This window comes from Cydia strobilella, chromosome 22 (genome assembly GCF_947568885.1).
Source record: "Cydia strobilella chromosome 22, ilCydStro3.1, whole genome shotgun sequence".
In the NCBI taxonomy this organism is placed as follows: Eukaryota; Metazoa; Arthropoda; class Insecta; order Lepidoptera; family Tortricidae; genus Cydia; species Cydia strobilella.
This window is the reverse complement of record NC_086062.1, coordinates 4628585-4654387: the sequence shown is the minus strand read 5'-3', so window position 1 is coordinate 4654387 and position 25803 is coordinate 4628585. Positions and strand designations below refer to the sequence as shown.

The 25803-nt window shown below is 37.6% G+C and overlaps 1 protein-coding gene across 2 annotated transcripts in view; it reads right to left on the bottom strand.

Annotated features, from left to right (window-relative positions):
- The window catches only part of LOC134751413 (protein pangolin, isoforms A/H/I/S), a 209260-nt gene that overhangs the window by 129864 nt on the left and 53593 nt on the right, over positions 1-25803 (bottom strand). For both annotated transcript variants that reach the window (XM_063686817.1, XM_063686816.1), the window contains exon 3: positions 90-153. In XM_063686817.1, coding sequence (XP_063542887.1) covers positions 90-153 — 64 coding nt within the window. The remainder of the gene's footprint in view (positions 1-89; positions 154-25803) is intronic.

Here is a 25803-nt window from a genome sequence, read left to right as displayed (position 1 = left end):
GAGCAGATGAATCGCCTGATGGTAAGCGATTGCCGTAGCCCATGGACTACAGTTGAGTTCTAGTTTTGAAAAGAAAATTGTAAACTTACCAAAGACAGGACTAAGATCCGACTTCACCGATAATTTGCCCGAGTAAGGCTCTCCTGACTTTTCCTGAAACAAAAATTATAACATTAATACAATACATATTGTACAGAAACATAAACAAACACAATTGGAACGAGGTAACAACAGGCGGTCTTATCGCTTAAGAGCGATCTCTTCCAGACAACCTATAAACAATAAATATAACATTTATATAAAGTACTAACTCAATTGAAGAAGTGTTTTATGTCGACAATATATGACAGTGAACATCGTTAATAATTATATTAACACCTCTGTACAAGTCTAGGTATTTGATTTTAATAATGTGGCTTTCCATCACAGTAAGGTCCTTATGCTTCATGTGCAATAAGGACCTTATTGCATTTAAAACATAAGGACCCTTCTGTGATGGAAAGCCACAGATGTTTTCACGTTTAGTTAAACTTTAAAAGCCGTATTCTCCCATGCGATTTACATACAAAATAATGAAACCATCAATTATAAAATATCATAATTTTATTAGCATCAAGAATCCAGATCAACTCAATATTTTTCAGAATAATATAGACAAAATATACAAAAGGACAGTTAACAATAAAATCAGTCAATACTTATGTTATTTTCGAATCGAGATGTTATAATAGGCGATAACAAATCAGGTTTCCGCTTACATTAATCCAAATGCCGAATTTCCTCTATTTGTGCCATTACTGAACCAATGGGCCGTTTGAAATCTCGACACCTTAAGTGATATTGTCGGGGGGATATTCTGAGCGGCATGTGCTCGACAATCGAAATGTAACTGTAGTTCCATGGATGGGATGATTATGCGGAGATTTTACGCTAAGTACTCAAGGTTAGGATGAACAACCTTTTTTTTATATAGAAAGCAAAAATGCAGACGAATCGGCTGGTGGTAAGCAAACTGTCTCATATAAACACTTACAACACCAGAGGGATTGCTGGCCTTGAAGATGGGAGTAAGCTATTTTTTTGAAGGTTTGAAGGTCGTATCGGTCCGAAAATACCCGGAGGCGACAGTTTATTCCACAGTTTAGCTGTGTGTAGGCATTGTCTGATACTTATAGCATCGTATGAAGCATCCACATCGTGTGACTGCTTTCTGTACCACCTTGTTAAAAAAATGGGATGATTGATTAAAAATGATAATGCCTTCATTTAAAAAACCGGCCAAGTGCGAGTCGAACTCGCGCACCGAGGGTTCCGTACATTACACAATTTAAACAATGTATTTTACAGCTACAGTATGGGGTTCTTCAAAAAAGGAGTGTTCAGGTTTTTAAACTGTCTGCAACGCGCATGTAATATCTCTGGCGTCCATAGGCTACGGTGACTGCTTACCATCAGGCTGGCCGTATGCTTGTTTGCAACCGACGTGATATAAAAAAATGCCCTATCAAAAACTACAGCGTTGTCAGCTTGCTGTTAAGATTTCGAGTATAATAATTTCTGTCAAAATAGAATGGAACGGCAGACCTTTTAATAGGCCTCTGGGCGGCTAGGGGATAAAATAAATGTCGAAGGCTACTACGACTCTCAGAATAGTGCCCCAGACATACATAAGGACGCTCGTAATTGGATGAGTCCGAATCAGTTAGCCCCACTTGCACGTGTTTACCCCAAACAGGGGCACATCCCTATTCCGACCAGCACACTCTAAAACGTCGTAAGCGCCCTTGACTTGCTCTATACATCCGTCGTTTCTACGTAGTTACTTTTAGCTATTTTTGGAAAAATCGTAAGTAGTCGAGGTTTATTTGGGAGATAGGTCGTTTCGTAACTTATTTTACCTATTTTTGGAAAAGTCGTAAGTAGTTGGAGTTTGTATGGGAGATAGAGTGTTTTGTAATTGAGAATATCAGGCGTATCAGGTTTTTTAGATCGGTCATTATTGGATGGATGATTGGGTTTCCATGCTTGTCGGTATTTGAGATTCCTGATCATCGTGTTTCAATTGTTTTTAGGTTTGTTTTGGGGGAGAGAATAATATTAATAATGTGATAATAATAGTCGTTATTAACTTATTATTATATTATCTTTTCATTGGAGGTGGGTTTGGTATGACAGCTAAAAACTGCGTCAAGCTAAAATAACAAAAAAAAATGTGTCAAAACTGTCAAAGTTTAAATCCTGTGTGGAAAAATGTGTGTAGGTATTTACAGTTCTTTTCTTAATCAGAATAAAGACCAGTCACAATAGTATTCTTCACATAGCTTGGGTACGGTGACAGCTGTCATTTTTAACTATAAAACTCCCGTGAGACTCAAACATATTAAATTATTTTACTCGTAAAACGGGTCACTCACGTATTACCCAGAACCCAGCACTTCCACCAGACCTCCTTCCTCCTCCTGACCTGGGGTCCTGGGAGACCTCGACCAGTGAAGACGTGTCGTTGCTCCGTGAAGACGATCCTCGTAAATTGGATCGAAACATGTCGAGCTACTTGACAGCTGTCATATCCATACAATGTATAACATTAAAATGCAAACAAATTTCTATGCAGGAGGGTCGGGGGGGGGGGGGGGGGGGCGCACCACTCTCTGCTGCTGACTGTACTAAGGTACTTACACCTACAAATTAAAATACGTACCCAAATCTAATATTTTCTCAGTAGCATGAATTAAACACCTGAAATCCCACATTACAACCCGGAGCACCATTCAAACTACATTATAATAACTGTTGTTAATTTGATATTAATAGCATTACTCATGTTACATCTCGCTCACACCAATACTAAATGCGAGAAACACTGAGGCTGATGAAATCGAGTTTAAATTTTTAAAATTCGAACGCCGCTCGATCGGTGTCTTGATAACGGATTACCACAGATTACATATGATTACAGATTGTACGTAGAGAAAGTAGGCAGTATTGAAAAAAGCGTAAAAAGGTGTCTAGACACGGCGTGATTCCCACAAGTAAGTGTGCAGCCGACCATGCGTGCAGTAGGGTTGACACTGACAACATTAAAAGTCAAAACGAATAATAAAGTCATTAATTTGTTTACAGTACATATGGTGCTACTTTTTCGCACTAGTGCGTCAAATAGCACTTTTCGTGCATATGTCGAAAGTTTAAAGGGCCATATGTACTGTAAAACGTTGTACGATACACGTGCGAATAGGTAATTCGCAACTCGTGTCGATTTAAAACACTCCCTGCGGTCGTGTTTTAATTCATCGCCACTCGTTTCGAATTTCCTCTTTTCCGCACTTGTATCGTAAATAACTATTACTGTAGTATATTCACGCGCCACAAACTCAAATCTGTAAAGTGAATAAAGAAAATGGGGAAATTTCGAAAATTGCTAATATCTACTAAAGTAGAATGCAGTTATGTTTCTTTCTCTGCATAATGCAGTTTTGTTCCTTAAAAAAAATGTTTCCTTTAAGTAAAATGAGCTAACTTAAGGTTTTAAGGTTTTTGCTGAATAAATGTTAGTAAAAGTTAAGGTACTTTTCCTCCAGGGCCCATAATTTTTTTCCACACTGTATAACAGAAAGCTGACATATAAACAGTCAGACAAGGTGAGACCAATAGGGTTGCGTATGGCAAACTTGTATTACGGAACCCTTAAAGAAATAAGTGTGAAAGGAGAGAATCATTTGATTGACCAGAACAAATGTTTGTGGAGACAAATCAACTTAGGATCGAAAAGGGGATTTGTTTGTCTTGGCCAAGTTCTAAAGAAAATATAGTGGGCAAATAACTGGTTAGAGATACGAGTGAATGTTGCTTGATAAAGAGTAGTTGACGTCTCAATATTAGTTTATATTTAAATAGATTTTTTATACAGGTATTTGCCACTTTGTAGTCAAAAATTTAATTTACAGTGCTAAACCATTTAATTTGTAGTCCGTCATTATCATTATCCTGAGTAAATTTGCAGAATCCCTTTGTTCAACGACGATTTAAAAGTTTTTTTTTTAAGGTGCACTTATTTTTTATACTTAACACGTAGTTTTTATTATATTAATCCTGATCCGACTAGTCGTAGTAACGATATTACTTCAACCTTCAACTTTAAGCGTCCATAAGCTACGGCAACCGTTAACCATCAGGATGTACGCTTATTTGCTACCAATACTAAAAACAACTTCAAAAAACTATATTGTATAGTTTCAACAAGCTGAGAACCCTGAGTCACCGGCGCATTATGCCCGCGGCGATCAATTATGCTCCTTTTGGAAGGGAACAGCAAGCGCCCATAAGCTACGGCATCCATTTACCATCAGGATGTACGCTTATTTGCCACCAATACTAAAAACAACTTTTAAAACGATATTTTTTAGTTTCAACGAGCTGAGAACCCTGAGTCACCGGCGCATTATGCCCGCGGCGACCAATTATGCTCCTTTTGGATTGTCACAATTACAGGGTACCACCAGGGGGCGCTAACGGCCTCGTTTGACGGAAGAAATGTTCGTCATATATTTGTTTAGTTTGGGAAACAGTGGCCAATTTGGTCAATAAGACTTGAAAAAAAAAATTTTTTTCTTTGTTTTTAGAAATGGTATCAAGATACGGCCTACGGCCTGATTCTAATTTTAATAAACGTTAAAAATTAGATCCGATCCATATCGTATCAAGACCAAATTTTTGACGTCTATTAAAATAAGAATCAGGCCGATAGCATAAATGAAAGTATTTAAAGACCAATCTGGTTTGCTCATTAAATTATGTTTCCAATATTACCGAAGAATATTAATTATGCTCTTTTTGGAACAATTACAGCTTACCACCATACCATCAGGAGGCGCTAATGGCCTTGTTTGGTGGAGATAATGTCCGTATATAAAATCGGTCACATGACGTCGTCCCTTTTCGTCTTATGTTCGTCTTAATTAATCAAAAATTAAACAGCAGATGCAGTAAGTTAAAATAGGTTGAACCTATACGTGTAACCAATTACATAGTTACAAATATACAAATAGCAACATATATACAAATATATAACACTTTCCACACTTACAGAAAACCACAGCCAACTAACACTAGACCCTACTCATAGTTTTGTATTCCTGCCGGTGAGTAAGGTTGCCAGAGCTCAACGAGGGTGCGGCGTGTTAGGGTCGGCAACGCGCATGTAACTCCTCTGAAGTTGCAGGCGTCCATAGGCTACGGTAACTGCTTACCATCAAGTGGGCCGTATGCTTGTTTGCACCGACGTAGTATTAAAAAAAAGAGAGATTTCCCAATTCCCAAAGTGACAACCCTAAACAGGGCACGTTCGGAATTTTTACAAACGGAAGCGTTGATTAAATTCTTGTTAAGGCCATGTCAAACGCAACATGGCGCGCTGTCAAAACACAACGTTTTGGAATTTAATCAGCTATCGACGTATCGGGACATTTGTGTCATGACAAAAAGGGACCTTAGGGTGTCGATATTTTGAACAATGACATAAATTTAACGTAATCGCCAATTGTTTTAAGAATAACTATTTAAGAAATAAAACTATGAAAACGGATTATATCGCGTATATTGGCGTGGTCAACGGGTGACTCATGTCACCCGTTGACCACGAACGCTGTAAAGAGTTCGAAACGTCGGGATGTATTATAAATTCAATATACGCGATATAATCCGTTTTCATAGTTTTATTTCATGAGTAACTATCGCGGTAACCGAAGACAATATTAATAACTATTTAATTTAAAATTAAAAAAAAACCCAACGTCAAAAATCCATTTTATGCCAAAATTGCATTACATCATTTTGGAAAAGAGCTGCGGGCGCAGCATGGTTCCATTTTTATCGCCTGTCACTATGCCCGTCACTTTCGCACTTACATATTTGTTAGAACGTGTCAGGCATGGTGACAAGCGATAAAAATGCGACCGTGCTACCGCCGCTGATACTCTTACTATTACTCAAACTGTTTCATCGATTTTAATCAAACATAGCTAAGAACCACCGCAAAGAAAACTCGCTTTCATGTAAAAAATCGCATCGAAATCGGTCCATATGTTTGAGAGCTACGATGCCACAGACAGACAGACATTGGCGTCAAACATATATCACCCCTCTTTTTGAGTCGGGGCCTAGAAAACAAAACACATTTGCATCTAAATAATTCCACGTCAATCTGCAAACAATGAAGTTAGAAATAATTTTTGTTATGCGTTGAAATAAAGTTACTTGATTTCAAAGTTAGCTTAATCTTCTTAGTAGCTTCTACTAGTTTCCTATTTATTACGCTTCATTAAACAGTCGCCATCAGATATATTGGAGCGGCCGAGGTGCTCAAAAATATCTGAACACGCACCTAGCGCCATGACAATAGAGTGAATAGAGGCGTGTTCAGATATTTGTGAGCACCTTGGCCGCTTCGATATATCTGATGGCGACTGAACAAACATTTGAACTTATCCTATTAAGGGATATGTTACAGTTAAAATTAAATTAATGTGCTATGTGTAAATTGCTCTGCAAAAAATATCAAAGACATAATTTAAAAAAAGTTTAATTACTTCGACACCGTTGTTTCATAAAATAGCCTTTGGGTCTCGTGTTTTTAATTACATCAAGACATGTATTTTCATACAATGTTGCAATTCAGAGAAGAAAAGCACTAATCCCAATACAAACACACCCTAATTTCGTCCTTCGTCCGTGTTATTAAAGTCTAAAATCGATACGTCGCAACACATTTTTTTTCTACGACATGTGATAATGATAAATACAGAACTTAAAAGGACAGTAATTGCAGAAACATTTGCGAAAGGTGGAGACAAATTCAATAGAATAACGATACCGATTACAATGACGATGTGCCCATGTTAATTAAATTATCGATAAAAAGCGATATACGCACGTGTCGACACGATAAGAATTTAATTTATACAACCGAAGAACTTATATTAGCTATCTTTTGTATCTTCACGAATGTACTTACTCGTATGTAAAAGCAAAAAATTTAAATGTTTAGATCTTGTTGTTCTTTGTAAAATAAGAGTTGGCGTTTAATCATCATCTTTATTTTAGCCTCCGGTCGCCCACTGCTGGGCATATGCCTCTCTTCGAGTATGCCACTTACCTATCCCGATCGTGATGGGCTCCCGCGATCTTCCGAATGTCGTGCAACCAACGAGCTAATGGACGCCAGGCGCTTTTTTCATCAGTTTCATCAGTTTTCTTTTTTTCCACCAATCCGTAAACATTTTGGTTTTGCTTAAGAGTTGGCGCTTACGATGTTTTAAAGATGTTAGTGTGAAAACTTACCTTCCATCGTAAACGCCTATATGTATCAGTCAATATTTTACCAATGTTGAAATTTGAATTTGTTGGTTAAGTAAACCTATACATATATTACTTATAACTCCTCCTCATATTCTACAGCTGTCTAGTTTGCAGTTTCCTATTGGATGACATCAATGCTTACTTAAACTTATTTTTTACATCTGACAATTATGCGACAAGTGACTTCAATAACACTAATCGATGCACACTACAAGCTACGATCATGCGTCATTCCGTAGAAAAGGGGAACCTAAGGCGGTTGGTGGTTAAGACTTCGTGTAGTATCGGCGCTTACGTTGCGACGTAAATGCTAATTAGGCCCGTAAGGATACATATAAAAAATTCAATGAAACATTGAATTTAAATGAACATGTGCAATTATGGAGCCGTCAGATGTTCTAGATTACGCAAGAAGGGAAAAGCGTTAGTGTGTTGATTACATTATCGATACATGGTGTTGACAGGTGTTAATTTTAGGGTTATGGTATTATGGTAATGTACGTACGGTGTTTTGCAAGGATGTACAAAAGTCTTGTAAAAGGATGTATGGCTGTAAAAGCTGTTTTGTATTTAGAATTCGTTCGCTATCAAAATTTTTAACCGTATTAAATTGAAATTCAAGATTAGTGGCAGGTATTAATTAGTTAAGATTAAGTTTACTATGGTCATACTTATTTATCGTTATCTAAATAAATCCATACCAAACTATCGGATGTATTCTATTTCCACGTTTCTGTGAACATAGTGGATAAATAAAACTGAAGCGTCGATATATTTTTAATCGATATGTTAATATCATGATTCATGAATAACTACGTACGAAAAAGGCAACGGTTACTACATTATATGTGATTACATTTCATATTTAAATAAGGCAAAGAATTTAATAAAAATATATTTTGCATGCAACGAAACACTTCAAAAGATACATCGAAATAAAGATTAGTGCACATTTGAGTGTATTTAACATATTAGGCTTGCTTGTAGGCTATAAACAAGCCTATGTTTTGTATGTTCAAAATATGTACGCCAATTTTTAATAGAAATCTTAGAAATTATCATAAATTCATACATATACGTAACGTGATGTTTTACAGCTTGTAATTCCATAGTTAAACGTACAAACTACTCAAATTAGAAGTTTTCAATAATATTACACAATTTACAATATGACGACATATGCGACGAAAAGCAAAGGCTAAATAGACGAATTGTTCTAAAACAGTTGTATTATCTATTATGAAAGTCCAGATTGGTAATATGTTGAATACATAGTTTTTCCAAAGATATATACATATAACCGTATAAGATGAGTAAAGTCTTAGAATAAAACGTGCCTCGGAAAATCAAGAAAAAATTTTGCTCAAATAAATGGCGCCATACCTTTGGCCTATGCTAGTGTAGATGGCGACACCGTTTGATATTTAAGAATTTTTACAGATATCAGTGAAAGAACATGGGTCAATTTCATATGGCGTTCTAAAAATAATAATTAAAAAAACACCCATATACATATATAAGTATATATTTTGATATTTTTATTCATATTTAGTTTTAGGTAACCCTGTGTCGAAAGATGGCAGTAGATTTACTGTGACTACAAAATGTACTATGACAATAACCTCTCTATACTTACACTATATTTTCTTTGGTTTCTCTAACGAAAAAAGTAATTAAACAAAAAAAAACACACGTTATCGACAATGGTATTATAAAACATATTTGTCACATACGCACCTGCCATGACAATTGTCACGTGTACACTAACCTTAGCAATAATTGTTCAAAAATATCCCGTCCTTTAAGCCTACCATTTTTCAGTACCTTTAATATAATTGATAGCCAATACCATTGCCTTAAGGACCTTAATTACCCTTATCTTGGCATCTGACAATCCAACATGGCTACCAATCAATCGATTATACCCCTAATTACAATACAGCAAGAGCGATGCTCAAGATATGTCCAGTAGAATGACATATGAAACTTGAATGTGTTTTTTGTACGTTTTTATTGCTACTGATACTTATTTACTCATACTTTTCTGTATGTTGTATTGACTTGTGAAAGAGCACTGGCGGCGTATTCTGAATGTGATATGGATATGATCTGTCAGTATCACAAAAGTGACGTTTTTTTTTTTCATTAAGATTGCAGATTCAGACTAATAAGTAATCATCATTATTACTGTTACTTTAACTGTACGAGATAAACCTCGTGTAAACACGGCGTTTAACCTAATCTTGACAACAGGAACGGGTGTGATTTGTATGTCTTCCTGATAAGTGATAAGATAACGTATCTTGTTGACATCGACTCGTTTTATTGAGGATTATTAAAAGTTGACGAATTTTACAAGGAATTATATAGGTAATTCTGGGCATGGGGTAAGGGTAAACATATCTTTATTCGGTTACCTCGGTTAATTTGACTTGGATTTTCACAGATCTATGCAGGTTTCTTCACTGTGGCTTCCTTCACGGAAAAGATAGTAAAAAAACGTCTAGATGCAAGTTGAACAGGTGTCTAAAATTCTAAATCTTTTAGACTGTCATTTAGGTGCTTACGAATGTCCAAACAACACGAAAATATAACAGTAGTTCAGCAAAATCATATTTTTATTTAATATCGCAGTCCTAATTTGATTTTAAAACCAAAAAAGCCTACAATTCCGTATAAAATGCATCACGATCCGATACGCTATCTGCGGTGTCAAATCGCAAACATATCACACAAATATTATTATCTGCTGCATCGATCATTCCTGTCCAGGGATTTAGATACGCCGTTAAGTGGCTATTACGGGCCATGTTACATGAACATTTGCGTAGGTACAACTAGATAAAGTCAATGTGGGTAAGACATATACAATTTATGGTTAAGAAGACCGTCAATGGGCAAGAACTCTGTTGTATACGTACTTAGACACCGCCAAAAGAAGACGGTTTTACCCAGATTGACCTTAAAGTTAAAAAAGTATCTAGAGAAATTATGGGCGCATTTATTACTATCACGTGACAAATTAAATCGTCATAATTATTTATCTGGGGGCACGGCCGTACCCCCGCCAAGACGAGACAAAGGGCAAAAGGCAGTGCCTATCTTTTCTCTGCACGTTTCGTCGTATTTTCGTGTCATCAATGACACTCCATTTCGTCCATATTCTTACGGATTAATTAGAGTTAGACCAAGACAAGTCTGCAACGATTTTGAAAACACACGCAGTGCAAGTGTTATTTTAATCGCCAAACTTCTATGAAATTACGTATAAATAACACTTGCACTACGTGTGCCATCAAAATCGTCGCAGAATTATCTTGGATTAACTCTATGTTTTTGACAATTCAAGCATGACAGTATTTTAGGTGACGTTCGTATGTCAACCGCAGCTGCGTTACTGTTGCGGCGCGGCGTCGTTGTTGCCGCCGCTGTATCTGTCAATATCCTTGATAAACTGAGTGACGGAATGAACATCATAACCGCGGCAGTAATGCGGCGGCGAATGTCCAATTAAATGTGTGTGTTTCAATCAGTCATTTTAACATTTGTTTGTTAGAAAAAGACACAATTTAACATAGACTCTCCCTGGAAACTTGGTATAGAAAAACTTGTTTTATGAATAAGACAGCACAGTTTAATCAGCTAATATAAATCTGGTTCCTCGTCCATCATAACATCATAAATCCCCAATTCTTTCCCAAGACAATAAATAACAAGAGGTAACCATCTTAAAATGGTGATAAGTAACTAACTTGGTCAAATATCGGTCCGTTTACACGATCGTAGAATAAATTATACGATATTCTGAGGCTATAAAAAGCTGTGAGATGCTCCCAAAATAACACTGTAATACTAATACGTAACTAGTAATGTATGGAGGGTTTCGTACACGAGTTTTAGGGATCCTTATATAATTCTTGGGACTAGATTGCAAGTGGACCTAGGATTGCCTTTTAGCTGCAAACGTCCGTCTGTCTGTCTGTCCGTCTGTCACCAGGCTGTATCTCATGAACCGTGATAGTTAGACAGTTGAATTCACAGATGATGTATTTCTGTTGCCGCTATAAATAAGCTTCTGCCCGCGACTTTGTCGGCGTAGAATGATAATGATGATTGATAAAAACTACCCCAAGTCCCGGGCCTCAAACTATATCCATACCAAGTTTCATCTAATTCGGTTCAGCAGTTTAAGTGTGAAGAGGTAACAGACAGACAGACAGTTACTTAATTCCCAACGGTCAGGGTCGATGTTGCAAGTGTTCAGGTGTCGTTTGAGCAAGTCCTTACAACGCAGATGCTGACCGCCGTGCTTCCGCTTGCCTTCCACCAATTCAGAGTAGAATACGGTTTTGGGCAAGTGGTGGTCATCAATACGGAGGACATGCCCACACCACCTTAGCTGACGCTGCATTAGTATTAGAGCCTTCATACCATAGACATATATGTGTAACTAAATGCGATTTTGACTCCAATGTATCGGCCCCATTTGTAGTGCTCGTAAGGCCGGTCTTTACGAAGTAATATATATGTCTATGCTCCATACCATTGCACTAAAATCATCTTATATATACAATAGGGACTCATTTAAAACGAATAACGACACTGCTTGAACAATAGGACTTAATTTAGAAAGGAAAATAGCTTTCGATTCGACCCTTTACGTATTACATTATAGTTAGTCACGATACCAAAGATTAAATTAAGCTTCTATCAGAATTTCCGGTAAAAAAACCAGACCAAATTAGAACGCCCCGAACTTCTAACAAGGTTTTTAACTTCCATTCCACGTGGTTCCGTAGGCGCCATAAATACACGCTCATCTGTACTATTCACCAGCACATCCTTAACAAAAAACAAAACTAATTTGACCCCCAATCACAAAATTCTTATTACAAAAGTAGAGGTCAAGATACATTAGGCAAGAAACAGATAAAATAAGCTGTGAATGTAGCAGCGTCCGCGCAGGTACGCCCGCCAAACGAGATCGTACCTTTTATGAAAAATAAAAAATAACCTCAATTTAAATTCAACCGTAACATGAAAACTTAAGGTTGTAAATCGCTTGAGTGTGACTGGAATTCATTACCATAATTCACTTTAGGCTTTCTCACTTCTGAAATAAAGCTCCTTTTTCGTATCGTACGCTCGCAGCTCCCGTAATTCCTCCATTCTGTTTTCAACTCTAACGCTGTACATTAAGGTCGATTTTCGTCTTGGAAACTTTTGTATTTTTTCCCGTGTGTATTTTTTAGGTGTTTTTTTGTTGACAGCGCCCGCGCCGGTCCGGTGGGTGTTTTGCGGGGTCACCGCGTATAATAACTGTAAATTATGGTCGTCTCTTATTGAAATCCTTACGGACGTGTTCTATGGACGGACATAAACATGTTCGGTCGTTTGTGAGGCTGGTTAAGGCGCCTTTTGAGTTTCAAGAAGGTATTTAGTTGTCCCGAAAAGGATTATTTAAATATAGATACAGAAGAAAGAAAGATTTCACCTTCTCCAAAGTTGAGGGTGCCTGTATGAGTGATGTTTGTTATTATTTATCATTTATTGCAGACAACATTGGTCCATACACATAATAAACATAACACAACAAAACAAAATTAAATAAAAATGATCAAACTAAAATCAAGTGACGGGTGTATTTAGATCAGGATGTGGTGATGCGTCTATCATTTTCAGATTTTTCAGGAAGCAAGCAACTGTTTGGTTTACTTTCGAAGTCTAGTCCAATAGAAAAGATTCTTACTAGAACCTAATTTTAAAGGATGTCTTTGGAAAATTCAATCCAACATGTAAGAGAGTCATTTGCCTGCGATCGAACAGTATGATTTTGAAAATAATTTTTGTATACAATTGTATGGTGAATATTGCGGGTGCCTAAATTGAGCTCTTGAGACGTAGTGCACCTACAATCTTATGTTTTTAGTATTTGCTCGTGTTACAAGCTCCACCAATGTATATATTATGTATATACCATTACCTATTTCAATAACAAAACTTCCGTGAGACACAGACATATTAAATATATTAATAACGGGTCACACGTATTTTAAGTCGAAAAACGCTCGACATGTTTCACTCCGTACCGAGGAGTGTCATCAGGAGCTTGCGTTGACGGTGACGTACCGGCGCAGACTGCTATTAATATGATTACCTATGTATGAAACTGTAATTTACTGAGCCTTAACAGAACAAACCAAATCAGATCAGAATCAAACGCTAGCAATCAGGCTTAACCATGCCTAACGAGAACTATTCCCGATACATTTACCCACAAAATCCGGTGTGACATGACCCTTAGCTCATACTAACAATACGCTATAATAGACCATATCTCCGAGCAAAAAGGTTCACACATAGGCAGTTAATTGTGTCCATTGGTAGGTAATCGGACGTGAATAATGGATCTATCGCGAATAACAAATTCGTCCAGTATAACTTGACCTGTGCGTTTATAACTACAATACCCAACCATAGGTCAAAATACATTGGTCCTCATCAAACAAGCTTTGAAAACCATATTTGGATAGAAATAGTCCAGTATAATTTGACCGGTACGTTCTTAACTACAGTACCGCATCATAGGTCAGAATACTTAGGTCCTCTTTAAACCAGCATTTAAAGCAGCATAGGGTAGAGCGAGATAGATATACGTCTGTCGGTTTTCCTAATCACGGGTGGGTTCTAATTGCCGCGAAACTAACGATGTGTTAATACCTACTAGGGATGTGTTAATAAACCAAGGCTAGGGTACCCAGTCAGCCAGTGTATGGTTACGCATAGTTTGGTATCGTTTTTCATTTCACCTTCTTTAATATGATACGGGGTTTATTTAGCTCTAAGCTTTTAGAATTTCATATAACATGGCCTTTAGGTCACATATAAATTTTCAGTGGCGTAGCTTATTTATTTATCGTATGGCATTTACAGTTACTGGATTTAAATTGAATTCTAATCTAAAGATTGAGGTTTGCACTCTTCAAATACTCGATGGCCCTTTCACTGAGGTTCGCGAGGTCTTCAATCCGTCCCTTGAATTTGGTGAGAGGGCATTCCAGAACGATGTGTTCGACCGTCTGCTCGGGGTCACCACACATGCACTGAGGGGAGTCACACCAGCCCCATATATGCCAGTGGCGTAGCTAGACGTGGGCGAATGGGACCTTCGCCCACGGCCTCGCATTTAATAGGGGGGCCTCGCGAAGCCAACCTTTTTATTACGTTAGGCAAGACATTGAAAAGGGCCTCGCAGATGGTTTTCGCCCACAGTAGATTGGTTACGCTACGCCACTGTAAATTCTTGAGCCAGTTTGGCATCGACAACGTGGTTTAAAAAAGCTTTTAATAGGAAAAATACACTCAGGCGCCATTCATTTATTACGTAAGGCGATTTTTGCCAGTTTTTGACGTAAAAACTATGTAAAAAATATATAAAAAAAGGCTGACCCTCCTCCACCTCCACCCCTATATGGGCTTTATTACGTAAGAATCTACAGTAAAAAATTAATACACGTTTGGTTTGTTTTAGTGTATTTTTCAAAAAACAACATTTTTGGAACGTTTATTTGTATCTTCAAAGGTACTGGAGCCCGTTAAAGCTAACTCTGCACCGTGTTTGATAGCATAGAATGTGGATCAGCGTTATTTTAAACGTCATAAAATCATAGAAATTTACAAAAAAACGATCTTTGTGATCTTACGTAAGAAATACAAAAACCCCTTCCTCCTTGTAAAAAAAAATAAGATGATTTCGACCCCCCTCCCCCCTTAAATCGTCTTACGTAATAAATGAATGGCGCCTCATATCGTCTTTATAACAAGTTGTTAAATTTGTAAACAAGCCTTCAGGCTACAGGGTATCACAAAAACTCAAAACCTATAGTTTAGCATTACGAAAACTACCATTATCACGTTAAAATGTCAAAGACACAAACATAAACCCTATAATAACACGATACATATTATTCTCTTTACCTTCTACATCTACAAGAAACACTAAAGTGTGACCTTTTATTTAAGCCATTTATAAGGCAGAGGGAATATATTTTCCATCTGATTTTGAACTTTGCTTCAGAGCGATAGGGTTCAATTTTGCATAATTTCTGACACCCTTATGCCTTACGAATCCAGAGTTACACGTATACTGGACCGCGATCGAAAATCAAAATTAGTATATCCATCTCTGTCCCTCTAATAAGGCATGAGCGATAAAGATGGAGATGGAAAAATCTTCGAATTTCGACGTTCGGTAAACGATCGGACAGCTTGGACCGGTTATACTGCGTTGATTTAAATAAAAAACCGGCCAAGTGCGAGTCGGACTCGCGCACTAAGGGTTCCGTACCATTACGCAAAAAAGGAAAAAAAATCACGTTTGTTGTATGGGAGCCCCACTTTATTAAATATTTATTTTATTCTGTTTTTAGTATTTGTTGTTATGGCGGCAACAGAAATACATCATCTGTGAAAATTATAACTGCCTAGACACAGTGTGTGTGTGTGTGTGTGTGTGTGTGTGTGTGTGTGTGTGTGTGTGTGTGTGTGTGTGTGTGTGTGTGTGTGTGTGTGTGTGTGTGTGTGTGTGTGTGTGTGTGTGTGTGTGTGTGTGTGTGTGAGTGTGTGTGATCACGGTTCATGAGATACAGCCCAGTGACAGACGGACAGACAGACAGAGGAGTCTTAGTAATAGGGTCCCGTTTTTACCCTTTGGCTACGGAACCCTAAAAAGGCATAATTCTATACAAAATACGCATAAGTTGTATGAAATCGGGGACTAAGTATGAGGTGCTAGCCTGCTAGCATGGCGCATATATTTTTTGACTTTTTTGGTTTTTCGCACGTGCCAATGTGTTGTCGTCAACTTCCGTTGCATAAAAGTCATGACTCATGCCTTTATTTTAAAAAGCGAGTAAGAAAAATGCTACCTTTACTAACGCGGTTATTAAACTGATGCGGCGTGTTGATCCGCATCAAATGTGAAGACCGTTTAAAAGAGGTGCGTAAAGTAAAAAAATTATGTAGAACTAGTGGCTCTGTGGGCTGTAGAACCGGCTCCAACGTTAAAAAAAAACACTGAATCGGGAAAAAAAAATCGGTTGAGATTTGAGAATTGCGACCTGTAGAGGAGAACAGCCAACATACATCGCCACAGAATAAATAATAGTACTAGGTACTTACAGAAGGTTACTTTAACAAAACGCGTCTTTTACGACAGATATTGCCTTATGGCATTAAGTCCGCCATTTGTAATTATAATTTTATGTGCAATAAAGTTTAAATAAATAAATAAATATTGACCGCAAGGTGGCGCAAGCGCGTGCAGGCGTCCGTTCCGTAGCGGTGGGCGGCGACTACTATGGCTATAGACACCAAAATTGGTGTGGGCCGCATGTACTTGTAGCGGTAACAGAAATACATCATCTTTGAAAATGTCAACTGTCTATAGCTATCACGGTTCATGAGATACAGCCTATTGACAGACGGACGGACGGACAGTGAAGTCTTAGTAATATAGGGTCCCGTTTTTACCCTTTGTGTACGGGAACCCTAAAAACAACATGAAAAAGGTTCTAGAATCTCAGATACCGGATCATGCTTGTACCTTCCCACTCTTCCCAGGGCCACTGACACTACTCAGCACAGTTGCATATGCATCGAAACAAGCCAATTTGACACCGCAATAAGTCACGCTATTCTCCTTATGAAATTACACCCAAATTTGTTTATCGCGAACGTTAATTGGTCGAAATTCGGTATCGGTATCCGGTACCTCGTATCTGGTTTCTGTCAAAGATAACATTTAATCACTGTCGTGTGCGCAAGCCGCCATTAACAGTAATTGCGGTTTTTGACAGATTGTGTCATAATACCTATCTTTTTTTAGTGGGAATTCGCTTCGTAGGGTACAAGAGGTTTTGTGTCCATTTGAAAATGGACCTTATTGGTTAGTAAATTACATCTATTTTCCAAGAGGGGGTGGAATGGCGATAATTTGTTCTGAAAAGTCGTTAAGTGGACAAATATGGGCTAGTTATTTAGCTCGTATTTTCCTCGCTCATGTTACAGAATTTTAGACTTTATTACTTCGAATTAAGGTCACTTTTAATACGGCAAAATTTAAAATATGCGAGTTTGCGTAAGTAAAGTTCGAATGTGTGTATTATATTTCGTTTCGGATCTCTGGTGGCAGTAATGTGTAATTTTGCAATTAATTGCAAACAGCAACTAATTTGTTTCTTGGAATTCCTTTTGGAGTATAATTTCGTCTAATAAGTATAAGCTAGTTGAGGAAAGTCGACATAATTTCGCAAATATCATCTTCCGTCCAGTTATGGAAAGGTTTTTATGTTGGTTTTGTAATTTTATGTTTTACTCTCACATTTAATAAGAGGATAACGGACGACCGCTTAACAAAACATAGTCCCCATTTTCCTCTTTGGATATTGACATTATGAAAAATATTTTCTATTGGTCCGCTCCCCTCTTATGGGGCCCACTGACTATCAGTCCACCTGACGATATCGGCCTGTCAGTTGTTCGGAACTGTTAAATCTTTGATCTAACTGACAGGCCGATATCGTCCGGCGGACTGATAGTCAGTGGGCCCCTTTAAATGAACCTGCATGCATGTCTTTTATTTCACTTGTCTGTAAGTATATCTGAAATAAAGTGCCAAGCGTTTTAATAGGTAACAAATCATTAAAAAATTAAATAGCCCTTACAAAAGCATATTTCTTGACCTCATCATTCAAATCGGTCTAGGAACTTCCAAGAACACGCAAAAAACATGGCGACAGGAAACTCGGACGTTTAGATGATTAATAGCCTATACACCTCTCACTCTTTCATCACATATGGGAGGGAGATGGCAAGATGATTGAGTGCATTGGTCTCGGTATTTGGGCCAATTTGGAAAACAGGTAATTTAAATTGACTGTTAGGATCGGATATCGGTTGTAATGTGCAGGAAATGAGAAGATGAAGGGATGATGCAATTAAGGGCCAAGAACTTTCTTTATAAGCTGAAATAGATATCATATACAGTGGCGTAGCCTGAACCAATCTAGCCGTGGGCAAAAACCACATCTGCGAAGCCCTTTTCAATGTGTTTGCCCTAGTTAATAAAAAGCTTGGCTTTGCGAGGCCCCCCTAAGTGCGAGGCCGTGGGCGAAGGCCCCATTCGCCCACGCCTAGCTACGCCACTGCATATAAAAGTGACCAAGCCTTCCTGTGGCCGGATTCGAACCGGTGTCTTCACTAAATCGGGTGACAATGCAATATTATGGTACCATCGAGCTGATCTGATGATGGAGACAGGAGGCGGCCATAGGAACTCTGTGATAAAGCAACGAACCTTAATTGTGTTTGGGGTTTTTAGAATTGTATCGATGAGTATTAGTTGCCTGTGGAAAGAAAAGTACAGTCAGCGATAAAAGCTTGTACCAAAAATGTAATTTTTGACAAAAACTTATTAAATATCATAAAACGAGGGTTTTAAGAGTGACCCAGGAGACTGTAACCGTAGCAACGACTGACAAGAAAAGGTTGATTCATCAAGTAATAAATACCTATAGTTAAATGTTTATTTTTCTTCTCCAGATGAGTCATTAAGCATCCATCTACATAAACCGCAAACCATGTCTCCAAGTGAGAGCCATGCCCAAATATTATGCTTCTGCAGATAACAGCTGACACAAGAGATAAGGGTTATTGCATGCACTCCCATTTTTAAAGTGACGTAAGTAAAGAAATGGTGTTAAAGGAAAAAGGACTTTGACGTCGGTGGCGCTTGCATTAGTAATAATTACGGAAGTGATTTCCACAATAAGGTTAATTTTTCTTTATCACGCCACATCGAGACATACGCCTCTTCTTGAAAAAGCATCCTTAAATTAACGACTTAAGGTTAACTTTGGAGTGTGTGCGTGTCTTGGTTGAGCTTGATATACATTTTAAGGACATACATTTATTTGTATTGAAAACTTTCGAAAATGAATTAAATGATATTAATATTTACGAGTGGCTATATCTTAACAATTGATAGGATTTGCCTAATGGCCAATCAAATTAGATCCAAAAAAAGCGTTTCGAGGAATTAATTCCCAGTTCCAGCAAAATGGAAATCGTTTTAATATCTTCATTTTGGTCCGAAATGCATGTAATCTGAGTTTGCGCAATCCCTGGAGGAGGTAAATACAATTTACATGTTTACGTTCGTTTCATTGCATTCTTACACTATTCAAAAAGTTTCTACGGACACGCCATTATTCTATAAAAAAATCTTTTTGACAAAAACCACAATGCGGAACCCTGCTACGTTACAAGTGGCACAAATTGGGGGTGAGTGCCCATTTTGGGGTGGAATTAAGTAATTTCACAAACAGCACTCGAACGGTACCACTTGTGTTGGCAACCCTTGAAATGCTTTTTGTTTTTTTATATGTCACTGCTGCTGGCAATGTTTTTGTCGAAATGCCAAGCATGACGAAAACCGTGAGACACAGACTGTCTGATTTGGAAGATACTTTTTAATTTTTTTAAGAGGAAGCCAAGCGAGTAGTTTGTTCTCTTATACAGCGTAATCCTTACTAATATTTAAAATGTGATAGCTGTGTCTGTCTGTTACCTCTTCACGTTTAAACCGATGAACCATACGAACCTGAAATTTGATATGGAGATAGCTTGAGACCCGGAGAACTATTATATAATCTGTCACCCGGGAAAAGACATGTTTTCCTTCACCGAAAAGCAACTGGTAAATATCAAATGATATTTCGTACATAAGTTCCGAAAAACTCATTGGTACGAGCCGAGGTTTGAACTCGCGACCTCCGGATTGAAAGTCACACGCTCTTACCGCTAGGCCACCAAATATCAATGTTCTTTTTGGTTTCATCTGAGTTTTTTCTTCCATTTATACAAATATTCTAGATCTAAGGCATTCAAATAATAGTCACGGCTGAACACAAATATCCGGTTAATTTTGGACCCTAATAGTAATTTGGCTGGTGGTTTACTGTAGGTACCTGTGTACACTAATTTAAAAAACTGTTATTGCCTTCTTCTACTCCTAATTGTACAGTCACCTGCAAAAATATGTTACACAACGATGGACGCAAATATATCTGACGCGATCTTATTTGTAGAGCCACAGAATATATAATAGTACTAGGTACAGAATATTCACTCCCTAACAAAATGCGACTACTAAGCGCAAGGCGGCGCAAGCGCGTGCAGACGTCCGTTCCATAGCGGTGTGCGGCAATTACTATGGCAAAACCTCAAAATTGAGGCGGCCGCGGGTACTTGTAGCGACGCGACGAAATCGCGAAGTGAGACAAGCTGGTAGGGCCATAAGCCCAGTAATTGTATGCTGGGCTGGGACATAACTTTTAAGAGCTATCATGGCGCAGTTTGCAATCATTTGCTTTGAAGTAGGGAGGTGCCTGGTTCGATCCCCAGTAATTGTAATTGTGTAGAGCCATACAGCGTGTCACATATTTTTGCGGCCTTCGAACAGTAACAATTATTGCAGGTAACTGTACCTACATCTATATTCTATACCCAACGTATAAGATTGACCCAACTTTCTCAACGTACAAGGACGAGGATGAAATGTATTAAATACCATCCAGATTGTATGAAAGTGCCAGTCACGTTCTCTAACGAAGGCTGGACTTTTTGTATTAGGCTGGTATGGATGCTGGCACACTGAGAAGAATTATTTAAACTTGCACGATTTTTGAAAAATTTGAAAAACTGATCGAAAATACAAACGAGTTAAAAACTTAAGAGTAAAAAAATCCTCTAAAAAATTCTAAAAATTTGAGTAAGGTCGTTATGGCCAAACCTGTCTGCGGGAAATTCCTTACATACGCGTTTTTTTCTAAAACAATAACACACGATTCTTGGTATTTTTATCGACAAAGCAGCGATTGCTTTTAGTTTCAGCAATCAAAAGTAGGTGTGCTCTATTAAGTTGAAAAGACTCGTGTACGGAATTTCACGCAGACGGATTTGGTCGCATTGACTTACGCAACGTACTACGTAGGCGAACAACACGCAAACGCGAAGCGAAGCGATGCGGCGCGGGGTGAATCAATCCTCAGATACCTATAGAATATAGAAGTGTCCTACGTGGGCGATCTCGGTGCGATCGCGAACGCCGTGGGCCCCGCCGTTTTTTTTTTTCCAAAATATTTATATGAAACCGTATAAATTAAATATCAGAAATGAATTTAGCATCCTTGAGTTACACGAAAATGACACCAAACTTGACCACACAGCAAAACTTTATTTTTTACAAATTTTGGGGGGCACCCCCAGTTAAGTCAAAATTTTGCATCAAAAATTGCAAAATTGCAAAAGGAGCAACTGTGCAAAAGGAAATTCCATCATCATCATTTGCCGTAAAACGCAATTTTTTTTTTCATGTGCACCACGGACTATACAGCCCTTTGCTAAGCTATATATAGCATTATAGCATATCCAACTGTGCTCAGCCCCAATCTACACCGAACTTTATTTGTTTTCACTTGTTCCTACAAATTTAAGGCTTCCTTTGATCTATATGGTTTCTTAAAATAATGGCCTGTATTATTTTCCTTTGGTTTTTCAAAGTGGGGTATGAAACAAGCGAATTGTAGAATAATGATTCTTTGTTTGAAAGTTTGGGCGGCATAATTGGTTGTTTCATTCATAAAATTGGAATAAATGAATGTTTTGTTTATTCTTTTAATTGTTTAGAAAAACACGTTTTTTCCCGACGAACTTAATCACATGATAACCCGAAAATGTTTTGTATTTTTAATTCGTCACTTACCAAAATGAGAACTAGAACTAATTAACTTCGATAATTAAAAGCAGCGATTGCATACCTGAAAAGAAACAAGGACAAGTTTAGTTATAATAATAAAGTTTTACAGTATCTATGTTAACTACAAAATGGTCTAGCTAGTTTGGTTTGGTCGTAATGACCAAATAAAAACAAGTCAAAAATTAATTCCAAACATAACTTAAATATTCGAATAATCTTTTGTGACTCAGTTCATAATACCTAAAAAAATCTTTTCGCCCTTTCAACATTTATATCAACGCTGGGTATTGGGTGCACTGGTCGAAAAATTGGTCGCCAAAGACCGTAGGTACGGTAATTTTTGGACACTATGAGCCGTTGCGCGCTGTCGACATGTGCCGGCGACTTGGTCTCTCGGCGACCAAAACATAGGCTACTAGGGCCAGGAGACCCAGCGTAAGCATCGCTAAAATATGTTGTTGTTCACAAGTTTCACAACTATGTTCAAGAAAGAGACGGATACAAATTGGTCGACTCGACAGTTGCTCGCAGTGTAAACGCTTCTATTTGAACCCGTGTTCCTGGTGGTCGCCGGCGACCAGCAGTCGCTTGTGCGTCGCCACTACGCAGCGAGCGACCGGCGACTTAGTGCGTAAACACCCATATAAACTATAGAAAACTACAGCTACAGCTCCTATTGGTCACAAAATAACAAATTATTAAGCAAAACAAAACCACTGCAGACCTCGGCGCGATGATGTCTTCGGAAAAGACCAATGTTGCCATAGACAGAGATGCTTAGAAATAGTGGACTGGCATTGTAACATTACAGGCTAATAAATAAACTAAAAACTAAATTCCTAACACTTCTCTATTCCCGTCTGGGAACCGAGCATACCGCTCGAAATTCGATCGCCAAACACGGTCAACAGCGTGTTTGCTCGCTACCGGTGTTGTGCTGGCCACACGCGCTGAGCAAACAACGCTTTCTTGACGTGGATTTTTGGGGTACGGTTTGCAGATAAAGTGAGTTTGAAATAAAACTATGAAAACGGATTATATCGCGTATATTGAATTTATAATACATCCCGACGTTTCGAACCCTTTACAGCGTTCGTGGTCAACAGGTGGTTTCATAGTTTTATTTCATGAGTAACTATCGCGGTAACCGAAGACAATTTATGTATGAGTTTGGACAACAAAATTACGGTGTATATATCGTGTTGGACATTATTTTATATATTTTCAGCCTCGAGATTTGAAGTGCTCGGGACACAATTTTGTATCTGTGGAAGAAACCGAAAAAACGCCGCTCTATACCTTTAATAAATTGAATTTAACTACATTCGAATGTTTATTAAATGCTAAAATGTCCATAGATAAAACAAAAAAAAATAACAATATCAAATTAAAATTTAACATTATAAAATACAATGGGTCTGTTGGTTTTTGAATTAACGCAATTTCGCATCCGTTTTGATTGTCATTTAATATAGTTGATTGATACGTACTCAGTTTTGAATGATTCACGGTTAGTTTCACTAGACTTATATTGGCCGGGTAGCTCGAAAACAATACAAAATGTAATCACGGTCCATATCCCGGTCAATATAAGTCTAGTGATACGTATTCGTTTCTAAAATAACACGACTTTGCTATTCACGTGTAAATGGCAACAAGTAAATATAAAAGGACAGTTCAACTGCCTATTGACAAACGTCCATAAAAACAAAACAGTTGAGTTGCTGACGCTACATGCGCAGGCGCACCGCCGCGGGCGTCGTGTGCATCACGCATAGCTTTTATTTCCAGTTAGCCCACTTGTTAGTCCCTCCTGGTTAGACCCCCGGTTGTTGAGTTAGGTGATGATGTACGTATAAATTCAGTGTTAGTTGACGCAGTATGCAATGTATGATTTAAAAAGGCCTTAACTTGCACTACCTCAAGACCACATAGTATAAAACAAAGTCGCTTCCTGCTGTCTGGATGGATGTCAGTCCCTATGTATGTTTACATCTTTAAAACTACGCAACGGATTTTGATGCGGTTTTTTTCAACAGATAGAGTGATTCAAGAGGAAGGTTTATATGTATAATAAATTAGCATTGCACCCGTGCGAAGCCGGGGCGGGTCGCTAGTAATATATGTGCGGTCAAGTTGCACTCGAAGGGTTAATCGAAATTAAACTATCGTGACACATATTTGCGAAAATATAGAAAATATACATCGTGATCGTCATATTTGCGTGAGATATATTTTTGAAAAGCGCCTAAAAGTAATAGTAAGTGAAACCGTACTGATCTAAATATTTTTTTAGATTTTTTAAGTTCACATGCTTCTTCTTGGACTTGCTCCAAATGGAATCAATGATTTGGGTTGCAAACGGTGTCTTTAACACAAACTGTTTACAGAAGTAAGTACCTATGTAGGACTAGGGTAATAGGACTATTGTAAAGTTCGAGGGGATTTATAACAGTAATAGGAACTTTATGAGAAACAAGTTATAACATCGTCCCTTAGAATTTTAAAGTAGATTAACAACGAAGCCTAAGTTAGAACTTAGAAATAGTAATAATAGTAATGTTTAGACCCAACATGTTTAAAAAAAAATATAAAAAAATCTTAAAAGCGTTACCGTTGCTATACTTAAATAGCGACATTTTGGTCTATACAAAGTCACTCCGCAAGAGGACTCACAAATTCAGAGGAAATACGGCGTGTTGCTGTATTTATTTAGTTAACTAGACAAACTATATGTATAATTTAACGCGGCTTAACTAGTAACCTAGAAACCATAAATATGAATTTGACAGAAGCCCTACCGTATTTAAGGTTAATAAGGTCTACTGTCCTTAAAAGCTTGTATGAAATTACAAGCAAATATCATCAGCCTTAATGAATTTTTGACTTATAAATTCCACATTTATTTCCATTAATACATAATATTTTCATTTATTTATTTCATTAATTCGGTCAACCATTTTTGTCGCTGGAAAAACTACAATTGTTGATTTAATTTTTATCTTATAACATAAATACTGACCAAGAAAAACTTTTTTTTTAACTTTATCGTCCCGTTGACATTATTTCTGCCACCCTCGATATCTCCGGATTTACATTTCGTCCCTAATAGGCCCGAAACGTGGGTGGTCCGCGAATCCCACACGATATAATACAATAGGATAAAAAAGAAATTGGACGTAAAATACGACTGATATGAGATATTTGAGACCTAGTTAGCTGTGTAATTTAGTCCCCTAGCTGAATTAAAAATTAAAGCGGAAAACGGCATGAGGGCATGACCGAATGGGAATGGAAAAATCAGAGAATAAAGAAAAAAAAAGTGTTTAAATTATAGTTACTTCTTTTTCTTTATGTTCTGCTTTTTCCCTCATTCTAAAGAAGATTTGGAAGACCTTTTTATGATTAAAAAAAAATCAGATTACTTGTTATACTCTACTTTAGACTAAAAGAAAGCCTTTATTAACTTATTTATAGGTACAATGTAAGAACATAAGTTTTAAACATATACATTTTTGATAAAACAATAAATTTGGAAATTGCGACCAACAACACAAAAACATCACAATAAAACCAACATTTCAATAAAGCGATTATAAAACCCATAGCGTATTAACAACCATATCATA